General features: G+C 36.4%; 2 protein-coding genes across 2 annotated transcripts; one reads left to right on the top strand and one right to left on the bottom strand.

The window, feature by feature from the left end:
- Window positions 1-1170: 1170 nt before the first annotated feature.
- kpna6 (karyopherin alpha 6 (importin alpha 7)) lies at window positions 1171-19775 on the top strand. The gene is made up of 14 exons (XM_058753670.1): window positions 1171-1305; window positions 5606-5739; window positions 6026-6121; window positions 6327-6426; window positions 6505-6599; window positions 6680-6811; window positions 6908-6996; window positions 7152-7251; window positions 8242-8405; window positions 9285-9363; window positions 9472-9597; window positions 9813-9940; window positions 15413-15591; window positions 16145-19775. The coding sequence occupies exons 1-14, from the start codon at window positions 1302-1304 to the stop codon at window positions 16330-16332; spliced, it is 1614 nt and encodes a 537-aa protein (XP_058609653.1). The 5' UTR covers window positions 1171-1301; the 3' UTR covers window positions 16333-19775.
- A 1325-nt stretch (window positions 19776-21100) lies between these two features.
- Window positions 21101-23213, bottom strand: si:ch73-130a3.4 (uncharacterized protein LOC664763 homolog). The gene is made up of 4 exons (XM_058753965.1): window positions 23055-23213; window positions 22045-22237; window positions 21866-21967; window positions 21101-21771 (listed from the first exon to the last, which is right to left on the bottom strand). Exons 1-4 carry the CDS (start codon window positions 23132-23134, stop codon window positions 21538-21540), a joined length of 609 nt encoding a protein of 202 aa, XP_058609948.1. The 5' UTR covers window positions 23135-23213; the 3' UTR covers window positions 21101-21537.
- Window positions 23214-23581: the final 368 nt, after the last annotated feature.

The following is a 23581-nucleotide window of genomic DNA, read 5'->3' as shown; positions in this document are numbered from 1 at the left end:
AGTCAGGAAATTCAAGTCAGAGATGGAAGAAAGGAAAGAGTGAATAGAAAGGAAGACGAGGCATCGAGTTCAATCTGTGAAGTGAAGAAAGGATGAGAGGAGCGAAATGTAGATGTAGAATATAAAGCTTTAAAATATGGACACATATAAAAAGTTAATTTAAAGTGTTTAGACAACATAGACAGAAAAAAACATTTTTACATATGGTTACCATTTGAAATGTTCCTGAAATGCTCCTCATTAATTTTTTTAGGCTATTGTGTGTTATGGTCACATTTTTTAACATATTGTAGAGTTCATTTTATCGATATTCTGATTTCTGAATATTTTGATATTCAGATTTAATCAAAGTTAGTGTCAATATAACATGTTGTTTTAGTTGTTTGGAAAATTTCATAAATGAATTAAGATGAGGATTTACACATGATTTATTTTACTTATCACCTGCAAGTTATGTATTTTTGTATTTGTTAAATATGTTTGTCTGATAATATATGTTAATAAATCATGTGATTTTAAATTAAGATGCAGAATCATTTTTGATAAATAAGGGATGGCCCACTTTACCAGACCAGATGGCCCACTTTACCTGAAAATAAATTTGTCTGGAGTACATGACCTCAAAATGTTTAATGGTATATATCTTGAAAATAACACTTTATATGAACTGTATTTAAATTTGAAATATTATAGCTGGACCTTAAAATGAACAAAAATTAAAAAGAAAAAGTAAAGAAAAGAAGAAGAAAAAACACATCTTGGGATCTAAATTATATGTTTTACAACAAGTGGCCCACTTTACCTGAATTCACCCTACTTAGTAATTGAACATTTCTCTTGTTATTGTTTGTGTTAATATGCACAATATGCTTCCGCCAGTTTTGCCGAAAATATGTGTATATTGTGTACTGACAAGCGTATTTAGCAAAATAGTCCATTGAATATTTTAGGAAGAAATATTATTATCCTAGTATATCATATATTATATTTTCCTAATTTGTTATTATGTAGCCTAGTAAATCACCCAGAAATAGGCCTACGTTAGAGAATAAAAATATTATAATGATATAACAGTGATATAATATTGTGTCGGTTTAATTCTGACACACACTGATGATGATAGGCTCAGCGTTTCTTAGAATTCAAATTGGAAACGCCGTCGTCGCGTTTGTCTCCTTCGGCTCTCCGTAGATCACCGACATATTGTTTGTGAGGAGCAAATTCTGGAAGACAAGGAGAGTGTTAAGATTACAGCGTCGATATAACCAGTCATCAAATCGTATATCAGTAAAGAAAGCACGATGGGTAAGTATACAACCTATACTGTTTTTTGATGCGTTAGTTCTGTTATTTGCGGTCTTTAGGGATCAAATCTGTAGCTGAAAAGCCGTGAGAAGCTACATCATGTCAGTTGAAGCATGAGTGTAAAGGGCCAGTTAGCTTAGCACATCGCTGTACTCGACATATGTGTTTACCAGTGAGCCTCAGAACAGATATTTGAAGCTAAAACGCCTTTATAACAGACGCTTGTGAGATATATTGGGTGTTGACTGAGGTGGAAGGAGGTTTTGAGTCTTTGCCGGTTAAACGCTTGGTCATGTTTAGCATGTTCAGTTAGAGATTGTGACATCGTCTCATATTTGAGTCTACACAGTGGATGAAGAGGAAATGCTGTGACATTACATGTTGAAGAACCTAGTGAACTGCTATTGTGTACATAAACGACGGTCACGCATGCTGTTTAGGTAGACACCTGACTGGATTTAGACGGACTAAACAATCACATTGGCTCCAATGTCAGTGAGTTCACCAGTCAGCTGTAACATGTGACCAACCCTGAGAGCTGGTAGTTTTTGTGTTAAATCCGTATATGTTTACCACATCGAATGTAGTAGTTGGGCTGTTTCTTTTTGTAACCCCTTCGCTGTGTTGTCAGGAGGAGTAATAAAACCTCACTCATGGTACATGTCTGTTAAATATTACTTGGACCCTCAGCTTTAGAGAGTACTATTGAATGGCCTGTTTGAAGGGAGGAAGAGGTTGGGACAGGGACGATACAGACAGGACGGTCAGGTAGGGTGTCAGAATCTGACTGCTGCTGACTTGGTCTTTCCAGTCTTATGGGCTACTATTTCAATGAATCATCACAGTGGAAATTAATGTGATACCTGGCAGCTTTTCCATGACAATTTAGAAGTTTTCACACACTGTGGCATTTCAGTTTGCAATTTGAGTATGGGTCAGTTTAAGTCTGAGAGTTTGGCTTTTTATTGCTTTCCATGGTGCAAATTTGATACTGAGAAGATCCATTTCTTTTACACTCTGCTCAACACTGTGGATTTTATTTTTGTATTTTTTATTTTTTTCCCAGACAGGCCAATGTTATTTTTGTTTGTTTTTTTAAGGTTGTTACAACACCAAAAATTCAGATAATAGTGAATTTCTTGAAAAAACTACTAGCTTATCTAATATAAAGTTCAAACATTATATAAGACAAGTAAACAGTCAGCAATAAAATAAGAACAAATAAACAAATTACAAGTACAGATACATACAATGGTACATATAACAATAGTATTCAGGTGAGACATACTACAGAAGCTGAATGTAAAAACACTGCATAGTACTGTGTAAATTATATAAATAGATCCTTATTAAAGCTACAAAAGCTGTTCAGTCAAAGAGCAGTGAGTGATTTTGCAGGTTGAACTTTGGATAGTCTACACCCTGATCGCGTCTGCTGTTTTTCCCTGGTGCTCCGTCTTTAAGCCATAGCAAACACACTTCTTTAAAATAGTTCTGCGACAGGGGCCCAGCCCACTCTGCTATTTGTGAGGCCCATGTGATGGGCAACTATGTAATGGAGCGCTTGAGTCGGGCAGAGCCACAGCTTGCTTGTCAAGTTGTCATCCCATCTAAATTTGTAGAACAGAGTCATTGCTGTTCTTTCTCTTCTTAAAGGAATAGTTCATCTGTAAATGAACATCCTACTCATTCTTATGTTGTTCCAGATCCTTATGACTGTCTTTCTTCCATGGAGAACATAACCTAATGTAATGAAAGTGAACTGGGGCTGTCATACTCCAGAATAACAAAAAATAATTTGTTCACTGAAAATCTTGACATCTGTCATTGCTTTACTTAGCATGTTCAATTTATGAAAACCCCCCTTTTTTTTCTTCTTTTTTTTGTCCCCAGTGATTTGGTCTGAATATAATTTATGAATCTGATTGATCAAGTTCTCAAGTTTAGCTCATGACGCAAAAATATGGTCTTGATTTTGTGTACCCTTGAAAGCTCCAATTCCCACTCCCTATTTATTTTAGTTACATGGAAAACAGCAACCAGTTACTCTACAATTCATAAGTTGAGGGTTTGCTCTTTAGATTTATTTTTCTGTTTTGAATATTAAGTTATCCTTACCGAATTAAAAATATTTCATTCAAGTAATCAAAAGCTACAGTAAAGACTTTTATAATGTTACAAGAGATTTTATTTCAGATAAATGTTCTTTTGAACATCAGATAATCCTGAAAAAGAAAATGTATCACAGTTACCACAAAAATATAAAACAGCACAACTGTTTTCAACATTGATAGTTGACAGTAGAATGATTTCTGAAGGATCATATGACACTGAAAACGAGTAATTCTGGTGAAAATTCAGTTTTGCATCACAGGTATAAATTTTAAAATGTATAAAAATAGAAAGCAGTTATTTTAAACTGTAATAACTTCACAATATTAATATTTTTACTTATTTTTGATCAAATGAATTCCACTTTGGTGAGCATAAGACACATTTTCAAAAACATTAATACATTTTACTGACTTCAATCTTTTGAGTGTAGATTATTCAAAAATTCTTCCCATATGGGTTTGAAACAACAGTAAATGGTGACATGTCATTTTTGGGCAAACTGTTCCTTTAAGCCATGGCCTATAATATTGTTCATGAGCAGATAAATTGGAATGTAGCCTTCTATAAGTTAGGAGGAAGGCCTCACCCATCAGGAAGCCTGATTTCTAACAGTCAAGCTGAAACTTGTGATAGCTCTCTGCCCCAGAACTGCAGATCTTTACTGATTGAAGGTTATGGAGGCCTTCACATGGTGCCAGTGCTGATTTTGGGTTATTTTCCCCCTTTGAGAGACTACAATAAGATCATACAGAAAGAATGGGAGCGGATCCAAGATCAGAAACTGTACCCTCAGGCGCTTTGTCTGTTAGTGCCCTGATGTGCATTCAGTAGCATTAGCCAGTCATCATTCGTAGCCTCCTCTGCTCTCAGTGCCGCACAAATGCTGAGACAGGCTGCTTTAGCTGCTTGCTCATGCAAACAGCGTTTAGACGCCCTCACTAAAAGTGGTTTTGCTCACTGACTCCGGGTGGCTCTGTTCAAGTGTGTTGTGCTCAGCACAAACAGACCAAAGTGAGTAATGAAGGTGGAGATAGCTGCTGAGATTGCTGAACAATTTCTCCAACGTTCATTGTTATGTTTTGAAGGGAAGGGTTTAATAAGCTATGCACTTCCACATTCATTTTCGTCTCGTTACTGACGACATGTGCGCTCTTGCAGACTGCACACCAATTGAAATTGTCACAGCCGTTTTGTTTTTCCTGTCAAGATGACCAAAGACATGAGCATATTTGTCCACCGTGGACAGCTTGTGCAGGTCTTGCACTCGTCGTTTCCTCACTAGCAACTCATTGACAGAAATATGAACTATGCAGTTTTCATTGGCCGTTTGAAAACAGGCTCTGCATCCCAATTCGCAGACTTCAAATCAAGATATTTATTCTTATTTAGACAAAGATTGTTTATATACACTACCATTCAAAAGTAAAACTTCAAATGTTTAAGTCTCTTATGTTCCCCAAGGCTGCATTTATTTAATCGTAAAAACAGTAATATTGTGAAATTGTTAAAATTTACAATAACTGTTTTCTGTTGTAATGAATTAAATAAATATTAAAATGTAATTTATTCCTGTGATGGTAAAGCTGAATTTTCAGCATCATTACTTAAGTCTTCATTGTGACATGATCCTTCAGAAATTATGCTAATATGCTGATTTGCTGCTCAAGAAACATTTCTTATTATTATTATTATTATCAATGTTGAAAACAGTTTCACTGCTTCATTTTTTTACTTTTTTTTTTTTTTTTTTTTTGTGGAAACCTTGATATTTTTTTATTTAGGATTCTTTAATGAATAAATAGTAGGCTTTTGTTTTGTCATGCACTTATGTAATAAAACATACTGTATGGCCAAGATTATGTGGACACCTGCTTCTAATTAAAAGCTTTAAGTGCTCTTGGGAAACTTATATCTGAGCTGTGATGTCACACATAATCTAAAGTAGACAAAACAAAAACCTTTTTCTGTTTCATTGGATTGTACTACTCATGTTTTATCAGTGAGACTGGAGATTTGAAAAATACTAATGCTAATCGTGCATATTATTTAGGATGGATAGTATGCAGCGAGAGAGTGGTTGGGAGGTTGATTATCATGGTTTATCTAGAATCAAAGCAGACTATTAATTATCCGTTGTGTTTTTGGATATGTCTATAAACCGTTGCTGATTCGTTCTGTTCTGCAGAGCCTTCAGGAAGTCCTGCGAAGGATAATTTCAGAATGAACCGCTACAAGAACAAAGCACTCAACCTGGATGAGATGCGTCGGAGAAGAGAGGAGGAAGGCATTCAGCTGAGGAAACAGAAACGAGAGCAACAGGTGACTGTCCACTTTTCTTTCTTTTTCTTCCTTTTCATTTCCTCTGCAACATGTACTGTCTTTTAAAGGTAACCTGAAAATATAATAAACTCAATTTATTTGAAATAGAACAATTTTGTAATATTATCCCATACTACATCCTTTTCTTATTGACTCTCCTGTTGCAGTTTAAATTGCATTCTGTTAAAGAAGTTAAATGATCTGTGAACGCTGTTTCATGTTAACTTTAACTGTCACATCAATTGATGCAGTTTGCACCATTGATTCTCTCTCTTTCTCTTGGCAGCTGTTTAAGAGGAGAAATGTGGAGCTGCTTGGTGAAGAAGGGGGGATGTTTGACAGTCCACTTATGGATTCCTTCATCTCCTCCACCACAGCCCCAGTGAGTTCAAACCCAAATGCATAGTTTGCCTTCTGCCATTATGTCACTTACAGGCAGAGGTAACACTGGGACTGTTGTTAGTAGTGCATTATGACCCCTTAATTCAATAAGTGCTATTGATTTGGACTTCTCAGAGGTGCAAACCTGGGCTGAAAACAAATTACGGTCATTGATCTAGACCAAGTTTGTCCTGTTTTTGTTTTAGGATGGAGTAATTACAAGAGACATGGTTGAAATGCTTTTCTCTGAAGATCATGAATTACAACTGGTCACAACACAGAGGTTCAGAAAACTACTTTCCAAAGGTATCTGACACAAAAACATGTCTGGAGCTGCCTAGAAGTGTGGAAGAGTTTTAATAATTCAGTCTTTGTGTTGTTCAGAACCAAACCCTCCTATTGACGAGGTGATAAGCACACCAGGAGTTGTGAATAGATTTGTTGAGTTCCTTCAGAAAAGTACAAATTGCACATTACAGGTGAGATATGATGAAAGCTAAACTACTTTCTCCAGCTCTAAAGTCAGATCCTTGAAAGTATGTGCTTTTTTTCCCCTCAGTTTGAGGCCGCTTGGGCACTGACCAACATTGCATCTGGAACATCTCAGCAGACGAAGTTTGTGATCGAGGCCGGTGCCGTACCTGTCTTTATTGAGCTTCTCAATTCAGAGTTTGAAGATGTGCAGGAGCAGGTACAAGTTATAAAGCTGCAAGGGATAAGTCACCTTGTTTTGTGCTAAATGAGTATAAATCCCATGTGGGTATGTTAATGAATCTTCATGTGACAGGCTGTTTGGGCTTTGGGGAACATTGCGGGAGACAGCGCTGTGTGCAGAGATTATGTGCTAAACTGTAATATCCTTCCTCCTCTACTAATGTGAGTGCTCGGTTTTTCTGTTCACCTTATATGAGGCTACAGTACTGGTATTTATCTGATGTAGCAGTGAATTTAACATCATCTGCAGAAGAAACAAACATTTTTGCTGAAGATAAGGATTGATTGTTTCCTTAATGATACTTTTTCATCCCCAGGCTGCTGACCAAATCAACCCGTCTCACAATGACCAGGAATGCTGTGTGGGCCTTGTCCAACCTCTGCAGAGGCAAAAGTCCACCCCCAGACTTTGAAAAGGTCTGTACTGCTTATCTGTCCCTTGACAACACTTTTATTTTCTTTAAGTAAGCACTTTACACTTTACAGGATGATAGAGATGTCACGGGTACAAGCAAATTGGGTACAAATGTGATACTAAAATAATAATAAATAAATGTACAGCAATGCCACTCTTTATACAGTATCTGCAGTATATCCTATAGGCTTATGGTGAGCTTGTTTAACTTGAGCTATGAAGTAAGAGTGCCCTAGCAATCAGCCATTACACCCTGGCAACTACCCAAAACACCCTACTATGAAATGCTTAACTGACTTGAATGCAGGTTCATTCATTTTTTTTTATAAAGAAACATGGGTGCATTTAATTGATCAAAAGATACAGTAAATACATTTATTATTTTTTAAAACATTTTTAATGGAAAAAAAAAAACGTTGTGGAAGATATCATGATATATAAATAAATAATAATAATGTTATGAAATATTTCTGTTTCATTTTTAACTTTTAATAACTTTCTATTCACTAAATGGTCCTGGATAAAAATAATCACAAAATAATAAGCAGTATATGTAGAACAACATGTATATTAGAATGATTTCTGAAGATTTTTTGCGTGTCATAAGTCTCAGTGTCTCATGACAATGAAGACTAGAGTAATGGCTGCCGAAAATTTAGCTTTGTCATTGCAGGAATAAGTTGCAAATTTAAAAACATCATGATCAAAAAGATTGTTCAAATGGAAAACGGTGGTTTTAAATTGTAATAATTTTTCCCAATATAGTTTTTACTATATTTTTGATCAAATAAATTCAAATAATTTGTGACCTGAAAATCTTTCCAGCCCCAAGCTTTGAAACAGTAGTGTATCAAATGAAAGAAGTGTGTTTACACGCATGACTCATGTCATTGTGCAGTTTTTAAAAAAAATTTGTATACATCATTCTAGACATAAATTCCATTTACATATTCCACAGACTTCATATTGAAAGCTGTCTTTTGCTCTTATAGGTGTCTCCATGCCTGCCTGTGCTGTCCCGTCTTTTGTTCAGCAGTGATTCAGACCTGCTGGCGGATGCCTGTTGGGCTTTGTCCTATCTCTCCGATGGACCCAATGAGAAGATCCAGGCAGTTATTGATTCAGGGGTCTGCAGGAGGCTGGTGGAGCTGCTCATGTGAGTCAGCTACATTGTCATTTCTAGGTCATATTGAAACTGGTTTTCTGGAACATTTAGTTCCATAATGACATATTTCAAAGTGAAACTGAATATTCAGCAGGACATAACTAAAAACGTGAACTTGTGTAAATCCACCACATTTGACTGTATAATGAAAAGGGAAAGTATGACAAGACTACTTCTGGGAAACTCGAACATGGATGTTTTTAAAATGATTCATGCTATTCATGCAATGATTTTATGGCAGGTTATATTATTATTAATGTACTAAAATAATCAAACACTACTCTGAGTTAAAGTGCTAAACAAAACAGATAAAATCAAGATTATACAGATTTTTTTTTTTGCTTACAATTAATTGTTTTTATTGGGAAAAAAAAAATCTTCAAACTGCTGGAATCACAAAATGAGTCATGGTTCATTCATTTTATATGTTAATATGTTTATATGTTAAGTCTGAAAATGGCTGCAATGCAGAAAATATCTATTAACTTTAGTCAGGTTACATGCCATATTTAATTTAAAATAAATGAAAATGAACCTGTGAGGGGACAGACTTGCACTGTATAAAATCGTGTCTTTCAAAACTGTTTTATGGAGTGTTTGTCTACTTGAACATTTTTCAGAAAGGAGTTTTTTTCAGCTGAACAATCGGTACGTTGTTAAACAACAGTGCAATCTATTGAACGCTCTGTACTTCTATCCCTCACAGTCTTGTTTTCATTCCTGTCAAAAATTAAATATGGCTCTACCCTGACTAAGATCTGTATCAGGGGGGTCTTTCAAATATTGTGTTGGACAACAGGGGACCTTTTGATTCATAAAGGTTGAGAAGTACTGGTCTTGATGGCTGACCAGTTTCCTCTTTTCTTGCAGGCACACCGATTACAAGGTGGCCTCTCCTGCTCTGAGGGCCGTTGGAAACATTGTTACAGGAGATGACATTCAGACACAGGTGTGTTTGTGTGTGAACAGATGTGTTTATTCGTCTTCATGTATGATTATCTCTGGTTTCGAACAGGAGATGGATGGTCTCCTTATGCTCCTATTCTTTCTGCCCTAGGTGGTGTTGAACTGTTCAGCTCTCCCCTGTCTCCTGCACCTGCTCAGTAGCGCCAAGGAATCCATCAGGAAGGAGGCCTGCTGGACTATCTCCAACATCACAGCAGGAAACAGAGCGCAGATTCAGGTACACCATGACCCACACTCCACATCTGCTACCTAGAGGCACATTCGCAGGGCTCAGCTTGTTTATCATGTGTGGCAGGGTTACACGGCTGCGGCCTCAAACCTTCAAAGGAGTGAATTTGTTTGTAGTGTCTACTTAGGATTTATTTTTGGATTTAAGGATGACTTTAATCTTCTGTTCTTTTTCTCACCTGTCATCATCATCATCTTCTGCAGGCCGTAATAGATGCAAACATCTTCCCAGTCTTGATAGATATCCTACAGAAAGCTGAATTCCGCACCAGGAAGGAGGCGGCGTGGGCGATCACTAATGCCACGTCAGGTGGCACACCCGAGCAGATCAGGTGAGCTCTCAGCGTGAGCTTTCAAACGGCTTGTTTTAAGCATCTTAAAGGAACACGCCACTATTTTTGAAAATAGGCTCATTTTCCAACTCCCCAAGAGTTAAACAGTTGAGTTTTACCGTTTTCGAATCCATTCAGCCGATCTCCGGGTCTGGCAGTACCACTTTTAGCTGCAGCTTAGCATAGATCATTGAATCTGATTAGACCGTTAGCATCTCGCTCAAAAATGACCAAAGAGTTTTGATTTATTTTTCCTATTTAAACCTTGACTCTTCTGTAGTTACATCGTGTACTAAGACTGATGGAAAATGAAAAGTTGATATGGCTAAGAACTATACTCTCATTCCGGCATAATAATCAAGGAACTTTGCTGCTGTACCATGGCTGCAGCAGGAGCAATGATAGTACGCAGCACCTGAAAATAGGCTAACGTCCGTCAACCTAACCAATGTGACCACCTGCTTACACAGGGAGGAGCTTGTCTTGCAACCATGGAGACATTTGTGAGAGACGCTGCGTAATACAGGGTTCCCGCGGGTCCTTAAAAAGTCTTAAATTTACTTGTATGAAATTTAAAGTCACAAGTCTTAAATTGTACAAGAAAGTCTTAATTATGATTTCAAGGGGTCTTAAATTTGGTTACAGACCAGAATGTCGATTAAACTTCAGAAGGCTATAAATAAATGAGCGCTGCATGTTTCAAAGTCCAGTGCTGGGCAGCTTTGTGTTCTGCCGTTACCGCGGAAAACGGTTAATTTTTAATGAGCTAAAAAGAATGTAAGAAAATGAAGAACGTCACACCTCTGTTTATCAATTTGCACTGGCTACCATAAAATTCAGCTGCTCGCATAAAATTCAATGTTTGCCTACAAAACCACCACTGGCTCTGCACCCCTTTACCTAAATTCACTACTACAGACTTATGTGCCCTCTAGAAACTTGCATTCTGTAAGTGAACGTCGCTTTATTGTTCATCCAAAGGAGGCACAAAATCACTTTCATAGACTTTTAAATTAACTGTTCCCTCCTGGTGGAATGACCTGCCCAACTCAATCCCAGCAGCTGAGTCCTTAGCCATCTTCAAGAAACGGCTAAAAACACATCTCTTCCATCTTTATTTAACCCTCTAACTCTAGCATTCTCTAATCTAATTCTATTTTTTTTTTAAGTGCCCCTTTTAGACTTGCAACTCTATTCATATACTGCTTGTTTTCTTTTAAAAAAAAAAAAAAAAAAAAAAGGATACTAGCTTTTCTAATCTTTTTGTATTCTATCTATCTTTTTTCTTTTTATTTATTATACAATTAACAAAAGCAAAAAAGGCCTTTAACACTAGCTTGCTCTATTCTTTTTCTATTCTATCTGTTTTCTTATTTATGTAATTAAAAAAAAATCTTGCTATGTGTACTGTTAAGCTAATTGAGACTTGTTATAGCTCTTGCATATCATTGCTCTTTTGTTGATTTTGATTGCTTCCATTGTCCTCATTTGTAAGTCGCTTTGGATATTATTTGGATATAAATATTAGCGGCTCATACTATTTTATAGCACTTGCAATTCTGTATATTATTGTTTAAGGAATTATGTAGTGGTTTAATTGTATACACTTAATTATTGTCCTAAACAACTCCTAACCCTACCCATTGGTTACCCTCTTGAAATATTTAACCTAATTTATTTCAATATATTCTATATATTCTGGTTTTAAATTTGGTTTTCTTGGAAAGAAAGACTTGTGTATGTGCAAGACTTCAGTTCATTAGCCGCAGCACTGATGTGTGACCCACTTAAAGTGCAGTAAACGTTAAAACAATTGCGGTACAAATTAGTGTGATTTATTAGTACTTTAATGAATGTAAAATAATTTGAATACAAATACTAATTTACAACATCCAGCAGCACATTGAACTGTATTAAATAGGCTAAATGGAGATTGCTGACACCCCCTGGAACACTTAAGTTCACGCTAGCTCTTACAATAAAAAATTATAGTTTCCATGGATCTAGTCTAGTCATGCATCTGTTTGTTTGATGTTTGAATCAGGTCTCCTCTGTTGGAATAGATGGCGCTGTCCCAAAAAATAGGGTCCTATGCAGTCCTAGAACTGCAGTATTGCAGGAACATTGGGTTGTTTTTGTTCAGACCAATGTGAAAATCGACTCGAGTTTTTACACTGCAAACACGCAGAGCTGTAAGTGTGAACTGGTGGAACAATAAGAAGATGATTCATTCTAAAAATCTAAACAGTAAAATGTTTATTTAATTAATATAACTTATTGATAATGGCTTAAATTAATATAATAATGAATACTTTTGTCTCATCCATTTTCTTAGAAAAATGGTTTAAAGGCTGAAGTGTATCATTTTATAAAAATCGCAACTTTTCATTTTCCTTCAGTCTTAGTGCACGATGTAACTACAGAAGTCAAGTTTTAAATAGGAAAAATCTCGAAACTCTTTGGTCATTTTTAAGCGAGATGCTAACGGTCTAATCCGATTCAATGATCTATGCCAGGGGTAGGCAACGTGCCTGAAGTGCTGATGTCCTGTAGAGTTTAGCTCCAACCCTAATCAAACACATCTGAACAAGCTAATCAAGGTCTTCAGAATTACTAGGGCTACAGACAGGTGAGGTTTTTTTCAGGGTTGGAGCTAAACTCTGCAATCTATGCTAAGCTGCAGCTAAAAGTGCTACCGCCAGACCCGGAGATCGGCTGAATGGATTCGAAAACAGTAGAACTCAACTGTTTAACTCTTGGGGAGTTGGAAAATGAGCCCATTTTCAAAAATAGTGACGTGTCCCTTTAAGCATTCAGACTTCTGACTAAAGTGTCACAAATACTGCCGTATCATTTGCCATCACTTTGTGAATCGGGTCATTGACATGGAGCTCATTTTTGGCGAGTTAAACGCCAAAACATGCAGATCCAATAGCAATATATGAACTGATTTCATAGAGAGGACCCCTGCAGACCCGTATCACTGTGTGTCAAGGTTAAGTAATCACCTAAAATTAAATAATTTGACATTATGGCAAGGCCAGGTTAGCTCAGTTGGTAAAATGTCATGTGGTGCGACTTCCCAGAGAATTATAAAAAGTACCTTTTTTCCTTGGAAATATAAAAACCAAAAAGTGTGTATGGAAAATATGTTGTTACTTTTTACTTGCTGGTTATACCACATGACATTTTAGAGTAATTCAGTTTAAATATTTGATAAATGGTATAAACATTTTTCAAAACTGAATGAAAAGTCTAAAAAGAAAAATACTTTTAAAGTAGATGTTTCCTTTTTCTTAATTTATGCTCTTATTTGTCATGGACGTAATTGTAAGCCTACATTTGGCTTTGCAATTCATATTTACTAAGGATGCACTGGATATATATATATATATAAAAAATATTTTTTATGGCTAATCCTGATTACCTATTATTTTTTTTATTTTTTTAATTAGTGAATGGGCTGATACCAATTGCTAATCAAGAGACAACAAAGAACAAAAGAGTACATGAACAATATTTATTGTTCTATTACATGCCAAATTGGCCTTAAAGAAAAAATATCTGTAGTCATTTGAAATTAGAAGCAAACATTGCATTTTAACCTTGATCCAAAGAAAGATGCTACATGCATGTAGCATAAACGGCAGTTGTTTTTATGAATGTCTGAATACTGATTTTAGCGTTGTGAAATTGAAAATACGACTTTACAACTTTAATAGGCATTACACAATAATGCCATAATGGTAAATGCCATCTAACATTTTCTGGACAGTCATTTACTTTCAGAGATGCATTCATATAAACCTCCACCCCCAGTTCAATATTTAGATTTTTTTTTAGAGCTTGTTCTGCCTGCTACAGGATTTTCTATGCAGGTGTGTCTTTGCTCTCGTATTTGTGTCCGTCTTCAGTTTGTCCCGTCTCTCTGTTAACATCCTGTTTACATACTTTGTAATATTTCTATTACAAACTCTGGGAAATTATTTCAATGCAGTTTATGTGCAGGAGCAGAGTCCGGAACAGAGATTGGATGAAATTAAATGAAACAAAACATAAATCGGTTGTGTGTTTGGAACAAAAAAAAAAGTCTGGTTCTGACTGATGGCCAGTCGACTGGTGTATCTCTAATATTTACCCTCTTTACATGCGCACATAATATGCTGATTGTCAATGTGTCTGGCTTTTCAAGACAGGCAGTCAAGTCACATGACACCATTGGTTGACAGAGAATAATGCTCCATGCTCATCAAGACATAATCGGGTTAGAGCTGACCTCAGAAACAAATTCTCAAGATAGTTTTAAGTTTAGCATGACAGCCCATTTAAAGTGCTCCCCCAATCTTCGTCTGGCCAACTTGGGCCTTCTCAGAAGGCTATTAGCATGGCACAACTCAAGCGCTAATATTGGAGTAGTTTTCTTCACCAGGGAGCACTTGTGATGTGTTTATCCAGATTGAATTGCAGTGTGGTTTTCATGTTGTCTAGTGAGATCACACGGTCTGGAAGTAGCAGTGTGCTTAAAGTGTTTATTACTATGCACACTTACAGAAAATGGCTTCAGTTTTTAGCAGACATACACTTATGGTATTTTGCAGCAGCCAAAACAGTGCTTCATTAAATATATCATCCTATAATGAATACTTAAAGAGTGCTTCCTTTGGCGTAAGTGTAGCAACAACTTACCATCTAAGATCTCATCTAATCGTATTTATAATGTACGAGACATATTTTTAACTCGAGTGTTACATAAGTGTGGTGTTATGACTTGACGTTGTTATTACTGATGTGTTATGAGTATGCTTTACTTTTGGATTGTGCTCAAGGAATTTTACTTGATCCTTTATTTGTGATGTTTCTTAGTCTACTTTTAGACTGAAAGATAATTTTGGCTGTAATAAAAATTGATTTTGCTTTCCTGTCCTTTCACGTTTCACATTGCTTAAATGTTTTCTAGAATCGGTGAACAAGAAAGGAAACTGGTGCCAGTTGCTAGCTTAATGTTGATGTTCACTTGCTGACCTTGGGATGTTTGGCTCGTGCTCATGGCATCATTGTCTAAATCTAAACGTGTGTCTAAATCTGAAATGCAGATTCTATTACACACAGCGATTTGATGGGTATGGCTTGCCAAATATAAATTCCCTCATCTTCAGTTATTTGTATTGTGGGAAATTAAATTATGATGTTTATTTTCTGAGAAATTAAGTACTGAAGGACAAATATTGTCCCAGTCGTACTGGTGCATGTCTAGTTTTACAAATTAATTCATTCCACGAATAACACAAAGCAGCAGAAGGGGGAATACATTATTTTCTGTGCCAAAAATAAAGCAGCCATTGCACTTAATTTTCGAGGGCAGTATTCCAAGCACAATGTTATTTGATTGTGGTTTTTCCTATTGAATTAAGACGGAATATGATGACACACATGTTGCTGCTTATAAAATCCCTCATCTGTTTTTTTCTGTAGGTATCTGGTGAATTTGGGCTGCATTAAACCTCTCTGTGATCTGTTGACTGTGATGGACTCCAAGATCGTTCTGGTGGCTCTGAATGGTCTGGAGAACATTCTCAGACTGGGCGAGCAGGAGGCCAAACAGAACGGCAGCGGCCTCAACCCTTACTGCAGTCTGATAGAGGAAGCCTATGGTAACATTATATTCATCAAACCATCAATTTTATGTTACAGTTGCATGTATGTATTTTCAGAGACATATCACAAATATGATGAGAAATGTCAAAACAATCTGCCTATTGTAGATAGGTCAGTTAAGTTTCGGGTTTAATTTTTTTTTTTTTTTTTTGGTGGGGGATGGGGATGGGTTGAAAATTTCTTATGTTCACTTTGACTGCATTTATTTGATCAGTAATAGAGAAAAGAAAACAAATATTGTGAAATTATTCGTTTAAAATAAACATCTATGCTAATATATTTTAAAATTGCTGAATTTTCTTCAGACGTCAGTGTCACATGATCCTTCAGAAAACATTCAAATTTTCATTTTTTTCATTCGATTAAAAAAAAAACAATGTTGTTCGGAAAACTTTTTTTTTTTTTTTCTGGGTACCTTAAAAAATCTATTTCAAATAAATGCTGTTGCAAACCTACTATTTGATCAATTTAGTGTGAATAAAAGGTGGTGTTTCTTTTTTTGTGTGTGTGTGTGTGTGTAAACTCTCACTCTCTTTCTCTTTCTGTCAGGGTTGGACAAAATCGAGTTCCTACAGAGTCATGAAAATCAGGAGATCTACCAGAAAGCCTTTGACCTCATCGAGCACTATTTTGGAGTAGAGGAAGAGGATGCCAGTCTGGCACCACAGGTGGATGAGAACCAGCAGCAGTTTCTTTTCCCGCAGCAGGAGGCCCCCATGGAGGGCTTCCAGCTATAACCAGCCTTCTGACTCTTCCCGGCCGCCCCTTACCTTTACACCCATCCCTACACCCAATACCGGTATTAAAACATACGTCAGAAACGCTCAACCACTGAAATCTGAGTGAACCAAATTTCGACCCATTACCCAGACTGATTTATTTAGACACTGAGGTGTCTCATACGGGGGAACATATCCACTGCCCCGTCACCCACAAGAGAGCTGGATATTAGTTTCTTTTGTTTCCCCCTCAGTGATGCAGCTATATAATCATCCCCCTCAGGTAGAAATCGTGGCGCTGTGTCTTTTTTTTTTTTTTTAACCGGAGGTATGCTACAGTTCTCCCCTTTCACTGAAAGATGAGAGAATGGTTTTCTCATTTATTTAAAATCAGAAAACCCAGATCTTCATCTTATTCTTTTGATCCTGGTTTGTTTTTCGTTTTGCGGTTATAGAATTCCTCTTTTTGTTCATTATTCATATCCTGGTAATTAAACGAGCCTGGTTGTGTTTGATATGGCCGTGCTTTATAAATGAAACTCTACCGTAATATCTGCAGATGCGTTTCATGAGGATTTAAGCACTCTTCTAAGCCTTTGTGAAGCGGTTTAATTTCTCTTAGTATTAGTATTCATCATTTCAGAACATGCTGGGAGTGGAGTTTATGTAGAGTCTATTTGACGTGGTGGTGGTGGGTGGTGTTGAAATAATCCAGGTATTTTAGTAAAAGAGTATCCTAACAAAAAAAGTCATTTATTGTTTAAAGACAATGACTGGAAAAGTGGGGCCCAAAGAGCCCATTTAGTAAAGATGATGCCCAGTTTTCTTTCTTTCTTTTTTTTTTTAAAAACAGTCAGAGGTGAAATATCTAGTTGTAGGATGTTCGTGGTGTGCAGTGTTATGAATAACTCTTCTTTTGATCAAAAGGCTTTAACTTTGAAATGTGTTCTGGTGGAAATACACACATCTGAGGGCCGGATTGATGCACATGATGGAGTCTTAATTCTGCTCTGTTTTTCTCGTCATTAATTGGCGCATAGTAATTCTGGGTGGTTCGAGGTGTTTGTTCAGCGCAGCCCTCAGTATGTGCATGTTGGGGTTTTGCATGGTGTTCAACAATCATTTTGTATCCCTTGCCAGATCTTCATTCAACAATTAGCTTGCACTCATTAGATGGAGTAGTTCTGGTTTCTGTAGTTTTGCAGGTGCTGTAGGTATGGCAAGGAATACTGATTTAAATAATGAAATATATGGGCAAAAAAAAAATATATATAAGATATTATGTTCTATTTGCACACACCTTGCACACATGCATACAAGACCAGCATACACTTCATAAACATGTACACAAACAGATTAGCATAAAACAGAGGGGAAATGACTTCCATAATCTCCCAAATCCTTTTTCTTTTTTTTTTTTCACGTTGATTTGTTCCACCGTTTGGCACTTTTTGAGTTGATGCACTAGTTAAACACACCTGGGTTTGATGTTGGACTGCTGTGGATTGAATGAAAAGTTTGAATATTAACCCCTCGCCCCATACGAAATTTACTGTGGTTTACTTTAAAACTGTGAGTAAACTTTTCGTGTCATTATGGAAGCATTTTTCCTCTACCTCCAGAGTACACTGACCGAAGGATGCTTCTCTGAGTGAATGCTAGGGGTCATTTGATTTAGGACGGGCCTGTATCTATGAAAACATAGCGAGACGTTGACTGACGGATGATGTGTTATATCAGCATCCTGTGTTTGGTTGACTAGTATCTAGAAGCCTTTTCCTTCTATAAATGTCAATCTGATGCAATTTCCTGATCAGAACTGATAACCGAAAGGAGGTTTCCAAACTAATTCTGGTTCAAGAACCTTTTTGAAGTCAAGACTTGAATTTAACTCTTTGAAAACGTACCTCTCCACGATCTGATGTTCTTTGACAACAGTATCAACTTTAAATTGGTTCAAATCCTAGTTCTGTGTGATATTAGATAACATTTGCTGCATTTACAGGAAGTCCATCTCAGAATGAGGATGCTGCAGTCATCCAGATTTCCATACACATCAGAGAAATGGGAAAATAGACTGAAATGTTTAGGGGGAAGAGAAGTAAACTATGCTTATTAAAATATATCTAATGGTCTACAAGACCACGGGTGTGTTGATCAAAAAAACGCAAAGAAACGATCTCTTAATGGAAATGCACTCCTATTCACAAAAGTGCCAATCAGACCAACAAAGACAAGAGGCTGATGCGTATCAATGTCTTTGAATTTTTTTTCTTTTTTTTTTTTTCTTTTTTGTTTACTTGAATGTGCGCACATGTTGTGCAAATATTGCTGCTCTATTTTCTTATCTTACAAATTAGAGGTTACATTGTCTGCCACAGTTTCAGTAGAGATGTGATGGTCTGCTATTTGTACACCAAATTGGTAAACTCAAAGTTATAAAGATAAAAATGCATAATTTATTGTGCTGGATTAATTAATACTTTCAACCAAGGCCAATGCAATGTTGAAATACTGTCTCAGTGTGTACTGTTTGCTTAGCTTGTGTTCCTTTTGAACGTTGTTCTGTTGGCATAGAGGAAGTGAGAAAAATTGCTAACAATTGAAGGAGAAACTCTGTAAGTTCTTTTCTTGCCCTTGTTGAGGTTTTTTGTGTGTGTTTGTCTTGTTTATGAGCGTACGAGCTGACCATGTAGACCCAATGTTGTTTCAAGTCTAACTTCCCTGTGTAATTAACTGTAGCACAATTACAGCAAATCCAAATCACTTCAGGCCTCTTTCGTAGATGTTTTGTTCTCATTTAAGGACATTCACTTTAAGAAGCCAAAAGTTTTTTTTTTTTTCAAAACAAAACTGGGTGTTATATGATCCGTGTATCTCTGTGAACTACAATTCAACCAGAAATTTAACGGTTATATTGTTATATTGGCACAGTTTAAAGTTGCAGTCCTTGCATTGCTCTTTACTCCTTAAAATAACTTCTGAGAAGTGCAGAAAACAAAAATATTTACAAAAGGCCACAAGTATGTAAAATTGGGTCTTTATGGTCTTCCGTCCTAGATCTTGTAGATGTTGACATTTGGAGACTTTTGTCTCTTCCGAACCTGGAGCTGATGCATATGGCTGTGTCTAGTAATGCTGACTCACCTGTGTTTACAATGCTACATGTTTAAGTACTTTTCATACACAATATTAAGACTTGCCCAGGTGGATGTTGTATCCTGGTTTGGTAATTTCTTTCCTTTCAAATGTATTTATATTTAAATCTTCTTCTCTTTTTTTTCCTCCTCTGCCTACAATTGCCCATACTGTGACTGACTTGACTTTACCGACGATATGAATGAGTGACGGACACACAAACTGAACATGTCACACAAACATATACATTAACAATTCTGAACAAATGTTTTTGTTTTCTTTTTTTCTTTTTTGTCCAGATACAAATAAAAGAATAAAACACCTTCTGGTTTGTAAATGTACTTCTGTCAATATATCGGAGTGATTAATACAGATGTTTAAGAAGAAAAGAAACATGTTTTATGGCATTTGTGGGTTTTCTCTAGTTGCATTACTTTCTCACAGAAATGTGGCTTTATGTAGACCTATATTGCTTTAAATTGTCTTTGCTTTTCCCAAATACTTTTGATTTTCTTTGGTAAAACACAAGCAGTTGTAAAGGCCTATATGGAGTGCAAATACAAAATGGTCAAGAGTGATTAAAAAAAGGGAAATATGAATATGTTTGAAATCCTTTGTCAGTTTATTCATTTTCAAGTTTAAGTTGCAGTGGTTTCAGAGTTGCAAGTCAGTATTAATATAGTACACAAGCATTTACTCTGTTCTCAAATAGTGGATGTAACAGGCTGACTTAGTTCAGATGCTGAAGATGGGACCAACACCCAATTTTCTGTCAGAAGACGTGTGCATGGGGTTGAGTATCCGCAGACCGGTCAGAGTGCCCATGATGACCCCTGTCTACTGCTGAAAGCACCTACAAATGGGCATGTGGTTTCTGGCACCAAGACATATGCAGCAGATCCTCTAGATCATGGGTGTCCATGGCCACTGCCCTGAACCAGCTAATCAAGGTCTTCAGACTGACTAGAAACGTCCAGATGCATTATCCTGCTGAAAGAGGCCACATTGCCATGATGGGGTGTTTGTGTTCTGCAATAGTCTTTAGGTAGATGGTACGTCAAAATAACATGCACATGAATGCTGGACACAAGGTTTCTCAGCAGAACATTTCCCAGAGCATAACACTGCCTCCGTCAGCCTGCCTTCTTCCCAGAGTGCATCCTGCTGCCATCTCTTCCTTAGATTGCCATTTTGCTCTAGCCATCACTATTTGGCCCTTGCCGAAGTCACTCAGATCTTTTCGCTTGCCAGTTTCTCCTACTTCCAACACACAAAATTTGAGAAATGATTGTTTACTTGTTGCCTAATATATCCACTAACAGGTGCCATTGTAAGGATATAATCAATTCACTCACGTATACATATTTTATATATACACACACACAACTATTTCCATATATGGAACCTATTCTATATATATATAGATAGATAGATAGATATATGGGGATATATATAGATAGATATAGAATAGGTCCCATATATGGAAATAGTTGTAAATGTATGTTATAAAATGTTTTCCATTGCTTTGTTATAATGGCATATAAAGTACTGCACTTTTTCCAGATTGCAAAAACATATTTCCTGAAACATATTTCTTAAAATTATAACCCCCATATCTAAACTCAAAAAGCCATCAAATACACTGAAGAACCATGGCACTATTTATTTATTTTTTCAAAATCAAAGTTACCACAACAGTTCCTGAATTTAAGTTTAATGCTAACTGTATTACAATAATGCAGTCAGAAAAACAATTTTTTTTTTTTAATAAAAAAAGTTAAATTTACTGCGCACTTTACATATTTCTTCTTAGACAATATTATTGTAAAATGTATTACAATATACATTTTTTCATATTTATCCATTTCTTTATGCACAATATTTAAAAAACACAAAAAAACATGACCAGGCTACAGCTGACAAATTGTCACAAAATAAATTAATATCACACAAGACTGAAGACTAAAGTCTTTTCCCACCAAACCACTGCACTGGAACTATAGACAAATGAAATATACATATCAACATATCTAACATCATTTTAACGCCAGGCTTGGCATCCATGGAACTCATCCGCCATACAGTTCAACTTTTTATTTTCATTTTCCCTGAGTAGAAATTGAGCTTGTGTTTCAACTCGTCATTTATGAAGTTCTTTCCATTCAGGTCCTCTAGAAGAGCTAGCACCATGTTCTTTGCCCTCTGTTCTCGTTTCTTCACGTTCCTCATGTCTCGCTCCAGACTCTCCACTCTAGCCAAGGCTTCACTGAGTCGGGCCTTTAGATCAGTAGGATCTGCAGGCAATGCATAGGAATGGTCCTAAAAGAAAGGAAAATGACAATTTTTATGCTATGTTTATAATACATCACTCAAAACATAGCTTTTTGGTGCACAATTCATAGAAAATACTCACTACATTAGGCAGAGGTTTAGTCTCTTGTAACTGCTGAGAACAGTTCACTGGCGGCCTCTCTTCAGCTTTCCTTGATGTTCTTGTTTTCCTGGGTGCCACTGGCTAAAGTTGAAGAAAAAAATATAAAACCGATCCTAAAAACAAGCTATCAAAATCATATGATATATTCGTAAACCTACTCTTTGTAGATGAGCTGGGAAATTGAAGACAGACGGTTTAGCTCCTTCTCGAATCCTGACAATTTGACCAGTCCTGTCCACATCCTGTGGCTTAAAGTGCTCACTGCAGAGCACAGAGCAGTCGCTGGCGGAAAAACCTTTCCTTCTTGTAGCTAATTCCCACTGCCTCCTTAATGCTTTCTCCCTAGGAAACCTTCAAAGTGTGAGAAAAGTTAGACAGCCAGCTAACAATCGTTAGATGCACAATATGTCAGTCACTCACCCGAAACAAGTTACTTGTCATTAAAGTCAGTTTATAGAAAAATGCCAATATAGATGAAAAGTCTTTAAGCAGTTCGGTTTACAATATAAACCAGGGATACTCTTAAGTTTCAACAGGTTCACTGTATACAATTTCTTCCAAACAGTAATAACTTGCATGGTGTCAGTATTTATTTAGTACAGCTGTGAAGTTTTTGGAAGAGTAATTAGACATTTCCAAGTTTTCAGTAAAGTGAATGAAGCAAAAGCCTTTTTAGCATTTCATGTATACTATACTATATTGAATAGTATTAAAAACTTCTGATAACTAATAATGTAAGTAATAAACAATGAAAAATCAGTGTGTACCTTGTTATTGTGTTATCAGCTGAAGTAATAAGGAAAGTTAACTTGTCACACAAATTTTATTTATTTATTTTTTTACCTGAAACGTGAGTCATATCTGACAAATGCACAAAGTTTCACTTAGCTTCATTTCATTTCGGTAATGTGTTTTAGCTAAAGATTTAGGTACACAGCAACGTGGCTTGGTGGCGCTGCTCAAAAGCGAGATGGGTCATGCTGATTGGACCACTATAATAAATCGCTATATAAACTATAATACAGCCTGAGACTTTAGAAGCACTTCACCTCTAAGATGACTTATACAGTCTCAGCTTTCACAGTTAGCGACTGTTATCGTTAGCAATTAATAGTCTAGCTCTGTTACTGTAAAAATGACCTGGTACAACCAGAATCAACAGTCTTACTTGTGAAAAGTAATTCCCCGGTATCTGCTTTGGATTGTGCGGCGGTTTTTACAGCCCCAAGCAGCACACGAATCAGGCATATTTTCCCCAGAACAGTCTTCTGACAAAGAGCTGCCCGGTCCAATATGGCGGCGACACTGACCCACTATGCTGATGATAGGCGCTTTCGGAAACATGAAGCTTCGAAAAATTTAGTTCGAATCTTTTGTTCTGAATCAGTGGTTCGGAACTTGTGATTTCAGAAAATTAGGATTCTGGTTTCGAACCATTTCAAACTTGTGTAATTTCATATTTACATTATTTTTTATTTTATTTTATTAATTTATTTTTATTTGTATTTTTTTTTTTTTTTTTTGACTAGCAGGTTCAACTAGTTTGCGGTGTTTCTAGCGCGGATCAATTGGTTCAATTGATTCAAAGCTTCGAAAAGCCTCGGTTTGCCATCACTATCGCCCAATTCGGCGTTATTGAGAAATATATTTTTTATAAATATGAATTCAAAGCTAATATAAAAACAAAACAACGAA

This window comes from Onychostoma macrolepis, chromosome 19, assembly GCF_012432095.1.
Source record: "Onychostoma macrolepis isolate SWU-2019 chromosome 19, ASM1243209v1, whole genome shotgun sequence".
Lineage (NCBI taxonomy): Eukaryota > Metazoa > Chordata > Actinopteri > Cypriniformes > Cyprinidae > Onychostoma > Onychostoma macrolepis.
Note: the sequence above shows the minus strand (reverse complement) of the source record. Positions and strands in the feature narration are given on the sequence as shown.

Excerpts from the sequence above, each read along its gene's own strand:
- kpna6 (XM_058753670.1), top strand. Across the intron at positions 7,252-8,241 it reads CACCCCCAGACTTTGAAAAG|GTGTCTCCATGCCTGCCTGT; the intron begins GTCTGTACTGCT and ends TTGCTCTTATAG. Across the intron at positions 8,406-9,284 it reads AGGCTGGTGGAGCTGCTCAT|GCACACCGATTACAAGGTGG; the intron begins GTGAGTCAGCTA and ends CTTTTCTTGCAG.
- si:ch73-130a3.4 (XM_058753965.1), bottom strand. The coding sequence starts at position 23,134 with ATGCCTGATTCGTGTGCTGCTTGGGGCTGTAAAAACCGCCGCACAATC. Across the intron at positions 22,238-23,054 it reads CGGGGAATTACTTTTCACAA|GTTTCCTAGGGAGAAAGCAT; the intron begins GTAAGACTGTTG and ends CACACTTTGAAG. Across the intron at positions 21,772-21,865 it reads CTAAACCTCTGCCTAATGTA|GACCATTCCTATGCATTGCC; the intron begins GTGAGTATTTTC and ends CCTTTCTTTTAG.